The 14,639-nt window shown below is 43.3% G+C and overlaps 1 protein-coding gene across 1 annotated transcript in view; it reads right to left on the bottom strand.

Annotated features, from left to right (window-relative positions):
• Nucleotides 1-1,406: 1,406 nt before the first annotated feature.
• Nucleotides 1,407-14,639, bottom strand: part of Ociad2 (OCIA domain containing 2) — a 16,285-nt gene continuing 3,052 nt past the window's right edge. Inside the window, exons 3-7 of the mRNA XM_028780828.1 lie at nt 10,862-10,958; nt 8,273-8,326; nt 6,562-6,609; nt 5,217-5,334; nt 1,407-2,720 (exon numbers count right to left, since the gene is read on the bottom strand). Coding sequence (XP_028636661.1) covers nt 2,639-2,720; nt 5,217-5,334; nt 6,562-6,609; nt 8,273-8,326; nt 10,862-10,958 — 399 coding nt within the window. The 3' untranslated portion in view covers nt 1,407-2,638. The remainder of the gene's footprint in view (nt 2,721-5,216; nt 5,335-6,561; nt 6,610-8,272; nt 8,327-10,861; nt 10,959-14,639) is intronic.

Below are 14,639 nucleotides of genomic sequence, written 5' to 3'. Positions count from 1 at the left end.
CTCTCTCTCTCTCTCTCTCTCTCTCTCTCTCTCTCTCTCTCTCTCTCTCTCTCTCTCTCTCTCTCTCTGCATAAGTCACCTCTCTTTCCTGTCCTCATGAGAGTGTTGGACACATTTCTAACTCATTCTGTGGAATCTTTCTCTGATTTGTCGCTTCATCTGCCCCTCAGTTAGATATCACTTTCAAACATGGCTACTTCTTTCTACCAACTAACTTTACCTTCATTGTTAGGGAATAAAAGTGCGTACTAAAGATATGTCTATATTCTAGCCAGAAGGCTTAAAGGTGTGTTATCCCTGCCAGATGACATAGACCTAGAATGTCTTTGGATGTGATCCCTTCCCAGAGCAGCCATGTTGCTGGATTAAAATTCCTCTACAAGACAGATCACCATTGTTAAGCATTACAAACAATAAATTATCCACTTAACAAAACGTAGACAGCCCAAACAATAAACTCAGTTTAAATGAGAAATATCAAGATGTCAACATTTTTTTAAAAAAAGTTTCTATTTGATGGTGGTGACATATTTTTCTCCAGTAGCCAGAGTCTGATTTGTAACTGACTGGCTGTTTCCTGAGAGATATCTTTCTGTCATGGAGGAAGTGATTGTGCCGAATTCTAAATTGATGTCAAGAGCTGAGTGATCTTAGTCACTAACTTCTACTTGTCAGAGTCAAAAGTTAAACTGTATTCAAGAAGCCATAATAGGGTCTGGGATGTAGTTGAGCACACTCATCTGCAGTGTGTGTGGGGAAGAGGTCTCTGTGACCACCACAGCTAGCAAAGTAACATCCACGGAAAGGAAGAAGGTAGTTTGGTCCAACACAACTAAGTTCAGTGTTGGTTCAAACTTTGGGAGTCTGGACTTGTGTAGTTTATCTTACATATTTAAGTATAGCACAATTTGATGAAAACTTTCCTGGTGATAATTCAATCGATTGTGCACTATAAAGTGTGTATAAATCTCCTTGAGGAAAAAGGGAAGCCAAAGAAAGATCAGAAATGACTACACTGAAGTTCTTTGTACATGTGACACCTTCCATAAGGATGGGTTCTATAGATTGACTACATGTGACACCTTACATATAGTTGGATCCTACATATAGACTGTAAAAACAAGACAAGACAACCTTATGATAAGGGTCTGGGGGAGGATCTGGTTTAGTCTTGGTCTCATGGTGCAAAGGTCACTAGACTTTTATTAACCATGTCAGTTCCCAGCCTTCTAGGTGGAGAGTGTGCATCCCTCCCTTTGAAGGAATAACTCTGTGTGTTTAACATTCATGTTCTCACCTGTGCTTACTTATGAGCATGAGGACCTCTGTGCCTCCTACACTTGTCTAACATTTTAAAAGTCCTGAACTCCACTCCCAACATAACAAGAGAAGAAAAGGCTAGCGGATTGGCTCTGCTTCTGATTTTCAGAAATAGAATTTTATTGACTGTCAACAGGGTATGTCATATAAAAATCAATGCAGGCAAATCCATTCAATGTTCACACAAAAATATTTTTGATGTTTAAAATGAAATACTTCACATCAAACATTAACCTCTAATGAAATTTCCCTTTTTACCTCCATGATTTAGGCTTGCAGATATGCTGAGTACACATTCACACGCACACACAAACACACACACCATATTTAAGAGGTGATGTGTAGACAAAGCATTTTCCTGAGAAGCTGCAAAGGTGCAAAGACAGCTTTCAGCTTTCACACAGTACGCGGCTAACTTGCCTTTAAGCAAAAGGTTCCAAAGAAGAAGGACCAAATGTGAACAGACCTGGCTGGAGAAGGAGTCCAACTTACATCATTGTATTGGCTGCCTCTGAGCTCCCAAAAGTTCCCAGAGCTTCTCATTTTTATAATTAATTCCATCCTCCAGTGGTCCTTCCAGGAAGCTGTTTCCTGGGGGGAGCAGGTTAAGAGTTGTCTTTGTCTTTTTTATTTGAGGCCACTAATAAAGGTAAAAGGACCCACTGTTGAGCGCTGACCATGAGAATGGACCCATGAGCCAAGCAGGTCACCTACAGATAGATGATGGTCACCTTTACAGCCCCACCATTGTGACGAGCCACCAAGTCACGTTGATCACATTGTTGATCACATAGGTTTGAATGGTGACCCTTTCATAGGAAATGTTTTCCACTGAGTTCCAGATCTCAGCTCTAGACTTCAGAATGGGCTTCTAAGACTAAAACACAACCTTTCTTGAATTTCTAGTTCCATACACATGAGTTTTCTTTGGGTCTTGACTCCCCAACATCTTCTACATCATTCACTCCTGTTCTCTACCAGAAAACTAAAAACACTGAAAATAAAAATTAAATCAGAGTGAGCGAACTCGGGAGTGATGACCCAGAAGCTATTCAATGATCTCTTAGGAAGTTCTAAGCAAGGAAGGGTGTAACTTCTTTCCTGTGTAGTGTGTGATAGCTCCCAATGTGTTCTTAAAGAAGAGAAGAACATGCCACGCTCACGCCAATCAAGAGCCTCCCACAGCAAGCATTTCAAAGGGGTGAGAGGATTACAAGATTTCTGTTTCAGTAGAAGTATATTATTTTAAGGTACACTTGAAATTTTAAATGTGTACAAAATCAGAGGTTTAAAAATGACTGGAAACCACAGCCTTGGTTTAGGAAGCAGATGGCTGGGACCCTGCCTTCTCGCTTAATCCACGCCTGGTTTTACAATCCTCACAGGTGAGCAGGCAGTGCCTGGAAGAGAGGGAAAAACAGATGGTGATTCACACTTTGACAATGGAAACTCTTCTTGTGTATGTGTGTCTGTCTGTCTGTGTGTCTGTCTGCGTGTCTTCCATCTCCCAGCTTCCCACAAGCTCATCTTACCACAGTAAGCAATGCATAGAGACACTGAGACTATTGCTTTTATAGTTCACCAGCTTACCTTTTTTTAAAAACGGGATAATAGTTCCTTAGGTTACAATTATCTGAATGTCATTCAATAATGATGTTTATATTTAAACAGATGGTTGTGTTTGTGCTCAGAGTCCCACAAAAGCTAAGCACTGTGACTCTTTGACCTTGAATCACTGGAGTGATTTCAACCACAACAAAAATAAATAAATAATCACAGGCTGATGCGATGGCTCAGCAGTTAAGAGCACTGACTGCTCTTCCAGAGGTCCTGAGTTCAATTCCCAGCAACCACATGGTGGCTTGCAACCATCTGTCATGAGAGCCAATGCCCTCTTCTCGTGTGTCTGAAGACAGGGACAGTGTACTTATCTACATTAAATAAATAAATCTTTTTAAAAAATAATCACAAAGTATCCCAGGTAGAGTGGCTCACTCCTGTAGTCTCAGAGCTCACCGAGGCTGCAAAGAGGCCTATGGGGTAATATAGTGAGATTTTTGCCTAAAAAGTAACAATAAGTACACATTGTCTCTTGGATTGCAACATTGTTAGGAGCTTGTTATACTTTTACTTTGCTAGAAAATCAAATGGCCTTGTGTGTTACTGCCTCTGAGGTAGAGGGTAGTGGCCTTTTACACAGGGCTAAACCTCCAGTTACCTCCCACCAGTGCCAGCCCAGAGTGCAGCTTTTGATGCCAGAAGCGGGCAGGCAAAACAGCTACAGAATTCGAAGCTGAGACATGAAACATGGCTGCTGGAAAGATGGATACTTCATCATTGTCCCAGAACCCAGTGTTGGGTTAAAGAAAACCTCCCAAAATGGAAAAGGAAGAGAAGAGTCATTACAACGTCTCCTTTGCTGACAACACCTTTCTCTATTTTCCCTATACACATCAGAATCCTCGGCCAACTGCACTGTAAGGTGACTCCAAAACACAGCTTTGCCAGGATGGAGCCACACCAGAGTTGTCAGTAAACACAGAGCTAATGCTTCCCTGCTGGCCTTGCATCTCATAAACGGAAATGTCGGGGTTTGCAAACAAATTGGATGTTGAAGTCTCTTCCTCCTAGGATCACCAATGTCTTCTCAGAGTCTCTGCCCAGCTCTGGACTGTGTGTAACTCAGGGGAGAGGTAATGTTTAAAGACTATCCACATCTACCAGACCAGGGACTATAGCAGTCTAAAGTCAGGCAACCAGAAAGACAGCTTGACCTTGACATCTAGCCCAGCATTGTTTCTGTGGCTGCCCCTCAAGTAGAACGTACTGTGACAGGCTCAGTAGGGTGCTTTCTGGAGTACACACGGCCCTATTTTCAATCCCCAGCACCATATACAACAGGCTGTCATGGTAGCACGAAGGAGAGAGAGAGGGAGGCGGGTATGAACATCAAGGTCGTCCTTGAACTACAGAGCAAGTTTGGGGCCAGCCTGGGCTATATGAAATGGTCCCTAAAATAAGAGATGCAGCCCACTGTGACAAGTAAGAGGTCTTTAGAGGACTGTGCCCTCAACTAGTTCTGTAGTAGGACAATAGAAATCGTACTTGTTTGAGTGTCATGAAAAATCATTTTCCTTCTTCACAACACCCCAGGGAAGTTATCCTGGTCATCATTTTAGACAGATGAGGAAACTAGAGACGAGAGCTTAAGAAAACGGTGGTAGAACTGACTCAATCCGAGTCCCCCAGCAGCAGAGGACTTGCTGGACACTCTAGCCTGACTGCGTATGTCCTCGTAGACAATATGTTTATCAGGACATGTAGTGTCTGTGTGTGTGTGTGTGTGTGTGTGTGTGTATGTGTGTGTGTTAGACAGATTACAGAGAAAGAGAGAGTCAGAGACAGAGAAAGACAGATTAGAGGCTCTGAAGAGCTCTGTAGTAAGAAAGACTATTTAAATGTTGAGCAGCTGTGCAATGCATTCCTCAGAGATTTACACAAGGCCTAGGGTGTAGTAGGTGTTCATTAAATGCACATTAAGTAGCATGATTAGTAGTGTTAAAGTTAAATAATAAATAATTATTGAAGTTGAATAGTAATAAATCAAAGCTTGAGGGTTAAAGAGGTTTTTCTTAAGAAATAAAATTATTAATGTGCTTTGTATGATAGTGAGGAAAGTCTTACCTCACTTCTTTTTGTTTGTTTTCAAGACAAGGTCTCATTATGTAGCCCTGACTCTCCTGGAACTGACTGTGTAGACCAAGCTGGCCTTGAGCTCACAGAGATCCTCCTGCTTCTGCCTCTCAGGTGCTGGGACTAAAAAGGCCTTCGCCACTGACCTCAGCGACTTCACTTCTTTCATTATCTTGATTACATCCCCCCAGCAGACCACAAACCTGTTATGCTCAGGACCAAAGCCAGCACCACGGAGCTGATCTTCAAAGGAATGGAATTTACTCTGGCACACTCTTATATAGGAAGCCTTCCCAAGGCCAAATCCCAAGAGACCAGCCACTGTAAAAGCAGGTTAGGAAAAGCAGACAATTGAGAAGCTCAGAATCCTGTCCGTTAACCATTGCTTCACCTTCTAAACACTGGTCCTTTTTACATTAAAGCAAGCCTCCACTAAGGACAGGTTTAATCTCTGGAGACTCTCTGACCTCTGTTTTGAGCTGACATCAGGAAGGCCAGGACAGAGCATGTACTGAGGCTGTCCCAGAGTGGGCATCCAGGGCATGACCCAGCTGAGGTTGGAAGGGGAGGGAGGGCAGGTCTGGGTTGTGGCTACAGGTAGCCTCTATGTTACTGAGTAGTGAAGCCTCTTGGAGTTCTTGGGTTCCCCCACCCTTGCCTCTGGAGTCGATAGAGAGGAGGACCTTCTGTAAAAGAAATCTTCTCTAGATGGAAGGGAGATTCAATTCATTAACCAGAGAATTTTTCTACCAAAAACCATCTATGTATACCAAGGAGATGAAACCCAGAATCTGCAGTAAATTTTGTATTCAAACATCTCTGATTTAAAAAAAAAATCACTTTCTAATAACTCTCCAGATAATATGTTTAAAAGACTGGCCAAGCCGAGAGAACAAAACATAACCGTCCTAGTGAATCTGTCAGTAAGGGCTCTGCTGTCACAGTTAAGCCTTGGGTTCCACTCTCACAGGTTCCATGGCTGTGTGTTTAACCTTCAGCAGGCGGAAACCAAGTGTTCAAGGAAAAAAAAAAGTTCATTTCAGACACATACAGGTCTTTTATCCACCATTCCCTAAGCATATCATACAACAACTGCACACATGGTGTTTGCATTGCATCACGTGCTAAAGGTAACTGGAGAGTCTTTAAAACAGACAGAAGGGTGGAAACCATTAGGGGTAAGCGCCACATCACTTGTAAGAGGGACTGAAGCCCCTGCAGATTTGGGTACCCGGGAGCCCTGGAGCAGATACTGAGAAAGCCAGTCTTTAAGGAAGACAGTGGCCTAAGTCCCTACTGCTAACCAATAGATCAAAAAGTGTTGGGGTGAACCAGGAAGCTGTAGGCCATTGGTTAAAAAAAAGAAAAGAAAGTGCTTTGTAAGAATCAGCCCAGGCAACACGCTTAAGCTGGGCATCCCTATCCTCAGATCTTATAAACTTTGTCAAATGTGCTTTTTCACTTGTTTTAATGCCAGAAATGAACTTGAGGCCTGGCACTTCAGCCATTTAGCTTTGTCCCCATCCCAAATCTGTATTTGTGACTTACATGCAACTTTAGGCAATGATCCAAATCTTGGATTAGCAGCTAAGTAGCCTGAAAGGTAATACAGAAATGTATTATTTCATTTAATAATTTATCTAATTTTGTAAGGAAAATATCAAGGTCTAAGATATAACATTTCTAAAACGAGAATGTCATTAATCTGAAGGATGGTTTCAGAAGAGCTACGATTCGATCCGTGGTTGAAGTTAAATCCCAGGAGCTGTCTTAGGCACATGATAAATATTGGAAAACAATAGGAGAGCCACAATTAAAGGCTGGTTTAAACTGATTCAAAGAGATTAGTCACTGTGGTGTACTTTTAAGAGTAATTTGACAGAGAAAGGTCAGCAGGGAGGTTCACAGCATATACATTGCAATTTAATTCTTAATGATCTATCTATCCATCCATCTATCTATCTATCTATCTATCTATCTATCTATCTATCTATCTATGACAAGGTTTCTCTATGTAGCCCTGGCTCACCTAGAACTTGCTATGTAGACCAAACTGGCTTCCAATTCATAAATCTATATGCCTCTGCTCCTGAGTGTCAGGACTGAAGGCAGGTACCACCATGCCTAGTTCATTACAATTTTTAAATGAAAAAATGTAAAAGCCCACTATTCTATTAAATGAAAAAATTTAAAAGCCCAATATTCCAGGTACTAGGTAGAATAGTGGGCTTTTAAATCTCTCTGCACCATAGTCTTTGGCAACCCTGGGCATATTATATACTACAGGAAGAGGAATTAAGGTAGAAAATGAACTAAGTTGCCTAGTCAGATCACCTAAAAATAGGGAGATGGTTCTGAATGGGCCATGTGGATTAAACATAATCACAATGATCAATGAGTGGTACTGGAGAGATCAGAGGTAGGAAAGCATGGCTCAGCCTAGCTGGCTTCAGAGACATAGGAAGAGGCCACCAGCTAAGAAGTGTAGGTGGCCTCTCGAAGTTGGAGAAGGGGAAAAAAGATGAACTTCCAGGAGAAACACAATTGTATCTATATCGGGATTTTAACGCATTGAGAGCCAGCTGGGGTGCTGATTTGGAAGGTGGTGGAAACTTCAGGAGGGAGAGCCTCACTGAAGGAAATGGTCTCTGAGCGTGGGTGTTGAGGAGTCATAGCCTGGCCACACCTCCTTTCCACTTCCTGCTTCCTGATTTTAGTTACAATGTGACCAGCTGCCTGGTGATCCTGCTACCACCCTTTCCCCACCATGGCAGACGACATCCTTCCTTAAACAATGAACCAAAACAAGCTCCTTCTTCCTTAGGCTGCCCTCCTTGTCATGGCAACAGTAATAATCCATGGCCTCTACACTCATGGCCCTTACCCTAGTCTTCAAAATCAGTCATGTTGAGTCCAAACCTCACACTGCCCATTGACATCTCTCTAGTTATGCCCCTGGTCTCCTTCTCCATCCAAAGTCCCTCTTTAGCTGAGAAATAAACCAGTGCTAATCTATTTTAAAGTCAGCTAATGAATGACCTTAATGTCACCTGTAACTGGAATTTCTCTTTATCAAGTAATTTAGTCTTTCCAAAGATGAAGGGCTTTTTTGTAGAGCCAGAAACTTCGGCTAAAAACAGGCAAAAGCCTGCACGAAGCAAAAATCTTCAACCAGTAAAATAAACATCCAAAACCTTCAGGGAAGGCCACAGAAACTGGGCTCTCTGAAGTTAAAGCCTTAGTGAACACTGACTCTTACCTTGGTGGACGAGTCCCTGGGTGACAAGCATGCTTATAAGAGAAAAAGGCAGGGCTGTAAAACAAACAAACAAAAGCCCCTCAATATCAGTGTCTTAACACATGATCCCTCCGGGCAGGAGAGATTGCTCAATGGGTACAAACACGTCTCCAAGCACAGCAACCTGAGCCTGATCCCCAGGGCACACAAATGAAAGGAGTGAATCTAATCTGTTGTCTGACTTCACATGGGCACAGTACATGTGTGAGTGCACACCTGAACCAAATACAATTTAAAAATCAATTTAAAAAGACAAACAACTCAGCAGCCCCTCACCTAAATATTAGGGATAATTACTCTATGCTTTTTTTTTCTTACCTAACTTGGTAGTGAGTTTTATTCACTTTTATTTTTCAAGATAGGGTCTCACTATGTAACCCTGGCTGTTCTGGAACTCACTATGTAGACCAGGCTGGGCTTGAACTCTTAGGGATCTACCTGCCTCTGCCTCCAAATGCTGGGATTAAAGGCGTGGCCACTGCTCTCAGTTTTATTCTAACTTTATATGTTACTATTCAACAAATATTTCTTTAAAACAATATGGAGAATTTTCTTGGGATTCATCCCCATTGCCCAGCCTGATGCACAGTATTAATCTAAACCCACACCCCACATTTAACTTGATCCCCGGTATCCACGGTTACTGAACACTCTACACACTTGTGACTCTAATGGCAACATCCAACAAAGGGCTTTCAGTGTGCGCGCTTAGCTGTAAACTGGAATACATATATACATGTGTGGCTTTTCTTTTTTTGGTTTCCAGGGATTCTCAGTGTGGCCCTGGCTGACCTGGAATTCAATCTTAGACCAGGCTGGCCTAGAACTCAGAGGTCCACCAACTTCTGTCTCCCAAGTGCTGGGATCAAAGGCATGAGACACCACCACCTATCTATATAGTGATATTTTCAATCCTACATAAAATTTGAAAAGCAGTACCATGAACTTTTGTAGTGCCTTCTTTTAGGCTCATTACAGATTTTTCTCTGGGTGCATCCCTCTATTTTGCTTTGTATGTCATTATAAAATTTTTTTCTGAGCCATCTGAGATTTGCAAACACCATCAGTCTTTATAACTGAGTATTTTAACAGGGAGTTTCGGCAATCAAGTTAATTCCTCCTGAACAAACCACCATAACACTAGCATAGTCAAGAAATTTCTGTTGGAATACTCAGACTCAAGAGGAATGATATTCCCTAATAGGAAATCTATGTTCAGATCTCTCCACCTGGTCCAAGAATGTCCTTCACAGCTGCAGGTTTTTTTTCCAGTGGAAGATCAAGGATTATGCATTGTGTTGACTGGCCAATCTGTTTCAATCTAGAGCAATTTCCTGTTGTTTCTGTTCTGACTTTTGTCTTTCGTAACATTTTTGTCCCATTGTTGGACAGCTGCCTAAAGAAGTACATTGAAGGTTATAAACAGGCCCCAGTCCTGCTAAGCCCACGCAGTGTTTAGTTAAGGTTTTTAGTATAAGCAATTAAGTCCTACATAAAGAGTTTCTAGCTCTTCCACAATATGTCAGATGGTCTCTTCAAAAGCAAAGAGCTGCAATAAGCTTTTAACCTTGCCTAGCAACCCAGACGAGTCCGGTAGCAGCCAGTTTTCCCATCACAGCCAGGAACCAGAGAGCGGGCTAATGGGCCACACTGTAGTGTGAATCTACCAGGTCAGTTAATCTACTGGTTCAGAGGTTATCAGAAAAAGACATGGGATTCTAGGAAACCAATCAATAAGCGTAGTGATGTATTATGAACATCAGCTTGTAAAGTGGTCCATACAGACTCTGAATGGTTTATGATATCAAGAAGAATCAGTCAGGGCTCTGTCAGAAATGTACACAGCATGGGGCTGGATGACTAGGTTCCCTGATGCCACTTTCAAATGTCAAATCATAAGTTTTTTTTTTTTTTTAAACCCAAAGGGATTTTAATGCAGCCTGAACTCACAGCTTTGTCTTATGTAAGGCATCCCTGGGATGAGAAAGCAATTCAGCAGAAAACAAGAAGTAGAGAGATATTGATGGGGTGCCGCCGGCTCCTGCCCGTCAACAGTCCTTTCTGAACGATTCCCTTTGTGCGAGGTCATGGCCTCAAGTCCAGATGAGCCTGACACCACAGTCTGAGCTCAGATGCTGGTGGAATTTACAAAGCTCTACTTTGTGGAAGTAATACACACTATGTAACATTTTTGTCCCATGTTCTTGTCTCTGTGAAGAGTCACGTGTCTGTCTGTCTTTACTGGGTGAGGTAAAGTGTTGGGTAACTGCATGCTATCTCTGTCTGAAGAGAAGAACATACATTCAAGCTCTAAATAGCCATAAATAAACACCCAAGTTCTTTAGGGACTTACAAAATATTCCTGCTCAAAATTAATTGGTTATCATGATGCTATTCTAAGGGGACGCTAAGGCATTCTATCATCACAACATTAATTATTCAATTGATTATTAATTTATTTATTTATTTAGTACTTTTATTAAATCAAACAATTTATTATTAAATTGATGACTATTAAACTATTAATTAAGACCCAGAGTGTGAGAGTACCTCTCTTCCAGAAACTCTCTTCTTGACACTCTCGGATAATCTTGGCAATCTCTCCTCTGTGGATGTGCAGTTTTGATTTGGGGCAAAACAACAGGCTCTGTAAAGAAAGACACTGTGAATTCATTGGGCCCAAGCACCAGGGAGGCTGAGGCAGGAGGATCCTGAGTTCAAGCACAGCCTGGGCTAGATAGAGAGATTCTATCACAACATAAAATCAACAAACCAAAGCTAGACAACAGCAAACTGAGGTCGGGAAGGAAGCCTCCACCGTGTGTCCTCTGAAGGGGAATGGGGTATTTCCCGGCACAGACTGGAGGCCGCTAGCCACTGATTTCCAGCAGGCCACGCGGCATAGACTTAGACAAGGTGGAATCTCTGCTCAAGCGACAGGGCAGCTCGGAGACCTGAGTGTGTACACAGCTGTCCGAGGCGGACTACTGCAAGCATCAGGTTCCGGCTGTCCCTGGCGCATGGTAATCACCACTCTGGCTTGCTCCTTGGCCTGAGGGGTCTTAAGCTTCAGCTCTGTATTGCATCCTTGGTGAAGACAGATGTGTTGATTTTTGTCAGGTCTTTTTTGGTTTTGTTTTAGATTCTTTGCTTGTGATTATTCATGTGGATGCTGGTCACCATTTCCTGAGTGCTCTTCATGGTCCAGGCATCATTTCCTACTCAGCACACAGACACAACGATGCACCAACAGGGAAGGAGAACCCTGTGGAGCCTGTGCTTCTAATAGTGCAACGGGCCTCTCTCTCATTTCTCAGCCCCTCCTTACAGCACAGGGGAGGAACGCAGAGGTCAGCGTAGCTCCCGGCAGTCAGCAGCCATGGTGGCAATGCATACCCGTGGGACCGGCAACTGTTGTTACTGTCTACATGCTGGGTCCTCAGAGCAAGCACTCCTCCTCCACGTTTCCAGGGTAAACACAGATGGCCCTGACTTAGTGGCTCATATTTGTGTGTGTATGTTTATGTGTGTGTGTGTTGCATGTAAGCATACATGTTCATATACATGCAGATGTCTGAAGGCTAGAGGTTGAGAATGGGTGTGTATCTCTTTCATGTTTTATTTTGTTGTTGTTTGGTTGGTTGGTGTGTATTGTCTTGTCTTGTTTTGTTTGTAAAGACAGCATCTCTCACTGAACCCGGGTGCTCACTTAATTCAGTTAAGCTGCCTGGTAATTGAGTCTTAGGCATCCCCCGGTCCCAGTCTCCCTCGCTCCAGGATTATAGGTGAGTGCTGCCCCTGGATTTTGATGTCAGTGTTGAGGGTCCAAGCTGAGGTCCTCACGCCTATACAGCAGGCCATTTATGAACTCCCTGGGCATTCTGCCATCTCCCCAGCCCAGTGGCTCAGAGTTTTATTCTATTTCAACATGTTGTGTAATTTGGAGTTTTATGTCAACTTGACACATGCTAAAGTCATCTGAGAGGAGGAAACCTCAATTAAGAAAATGCCTCCAGGGCTGGAGAGATGACTCAGCAGTTAAGAGCACTGGCTGCTCTTCCAGAGGTCCTGAGTTCAATTCCCAGCAACCACATGCTAGCTCACAACCATCTGTAATTGGATCTGATTCTCTCTTCTGATGTGTCTGAAGATAGCGACAGGGTATTTATATACATTAAATAAATAAATAATAAATGAAACATACTACTTCTTAACAAAGAAAAGGAAAAGAAAAAGAAAAGGCCTCCAGCTGAGCGGAGGTGGAACGCAACTTTGACCCCAGCACTCGGAGGCAGAAGCAGGCAGATCTCTGTGAGTTCGAGGCCAGCATGGTATACAGAGCAAGTTTTAGGACAGCCAGGACTACACATTTCTGTCTCAAGAGAGAATGAAAGAGAGAGAGAGAGAGAGAGAGAGAGAGAGAGCATGCCTCCATAGGGAAAGAGTCCAGCCCATTGTCAATGGTGACATCTCTGGGCTGGTGGTTCTGGATTCTATAAGAAAACAGGCTGAACAAACCAGGGGAGCAACCTAGTAAGCAGCACCCCTCCATGACTCCCACCTCCAGGTTTCAGCCATGCCTGAGTTTCCGTCCTGACTTTGTTTGATAATGAGCTGTGATGTACAATAAAAACCCTTCCCTCCCCAAGTTTCCTTTGGTCAGAAACCCTAACTAAGACGCACGTTCTGAAAGTGATACACGTTCCGTGGGAACTACTAACCACTTTGAGGTTTAAACTTGTCCTAGGCTAATGATCCGCAGTGCAGTTTTACTCATGATGCTGGAGAACAGCATGGAGGACCGACTTCACGTTAGCTGTGACATTGCAAGGGGCATCCGAAACACTCTGCAGCAGACCATAGTGCTCAGCTAGGATTCCCAGGAACACTGTAAACCTACAACAGTTTTTCCTTACAGTAGGTTTGTTGAGGCAAATTTCCATTGTAAATCAAGCTGTATCTGTATTTGTTTCTTGGCCTGTTCATAGCTATGGCAGAAATAAAGGAAACCTCCCAACATGTACAAGGTAACAAACACACACACACACACACACACACACACACATATTCAGATATGACCACCATAATGTCTGAGAGTCCAGCACTCAAGATCAGAGAATAGTCTCCAAGTGGGGCTTGGGAGATCTTTTTCAGAAGCCATGAATGTTTTAGGATTCTCTAGTTTACAGGGCAGCTTGGGTGTCCAAATGTAGCCGTTGTCATGTGTCTGTTTGTTTCTCCCGTACTTTGTTGCTTTAAATGCTCTCTCCACCCAGAAACCATGTTACACTTGAAAAGTTGACTCCAGAGAACGCCAGTCAACTATCAAACTCACCTTTTCAGCCACACACTCCTGAACCACAACACCTAACAAGCTGGCGTTTGCGGTCTCCCTCTAACGACCAATTAGTAATTATGAACCCAGTTCCGCCGAAAGCAGCATGCAGCAGCATATGTTCAGGATAATAATCCTGGGAGATGAGAACGGGAAGATAAACACTGTGTTATTCTGTCAGAGACAAACCATAGCTTGGCTCTGCCTCAGAACGCCTGCTCAGTCATGGCTACTCTGCTGAGTGAGTTAAGCTGGATTCTAAAGGGGAAAGAGTAAAGAAAAGAATATGCAAACAAAAAAAATTTTAAGAGGCTTTTCAAGACAGCCCAGATGCATTTTCTTTCCTCCTTCCTCCTTCCTGTGTCCATCTGACAAAGAGCCTGGCCGAGAAAAAAAGTTTGGAAAAAGTCAGGAGATGTCTTAGCTGGTAAAGTGTCTGCCACGCAAGCATGATGAACAGAGGTTGGATTCCTGGGACCACTTGAAAAGCTGGGTGTGGCGGCCTGTGTCTGTAATTTCAGGACTGAAGAAGCTGAGACAGAGGGACATCTGTAACTCACTGGCCGGTCAGGCTGGCTGAACCACTGAGCTCCAGGTTCAGTGAGAGACCCTGTCTCAAAACATAAAGTGGCGAGCTGGAGAGTTGGCTGGGCCAGGTGGAGGCACTGGCGACCACGCTGGATGACCTGAGTTCAATCCATTGAGCCTGCGTGGTACATGGAGAGAAATGACTCCTGCAAGGTGTCCCCTGACCTCCACATGCTTGCCATGGCATGTGTGGGTGTGACACACACACATGCTACATAAACAAACAAACAAACAAATATTTTTGGAAATGATGTGAACTAAGGGAGATTGTGAACATTAATCCCTGGCTTCCACATACAGGGACACATACACACCACCTGTGCACGTGCGCGTGCGCATACACACACACACACACAGAGAGAGAGAGAGAGAGAGAGAGAGAGAGAGAGAGAGAGAGAGAGAGAG

The sequence above is a fragment of the Grammomys surdaster genome, unplaced genomic scaffold, assembly GCF_004785775.1.
Source record: "Grammomys surdaster isolate TR1022 unplaced genomic scaffold, NIH_TR_1.0 372, whole genome shotgun sequence".
Lineage (NCBI taxonomy): Eukaryota > Metazoa > Chordata > Mammalia > Rodentia > Muridae > Grammomys > Grammomys surdaster.
The sequence above is the reverse complement of the archived record's forward strand: the minus strand, read 5'-3'. Positions and strand labels throughout refer to the sequence as shown.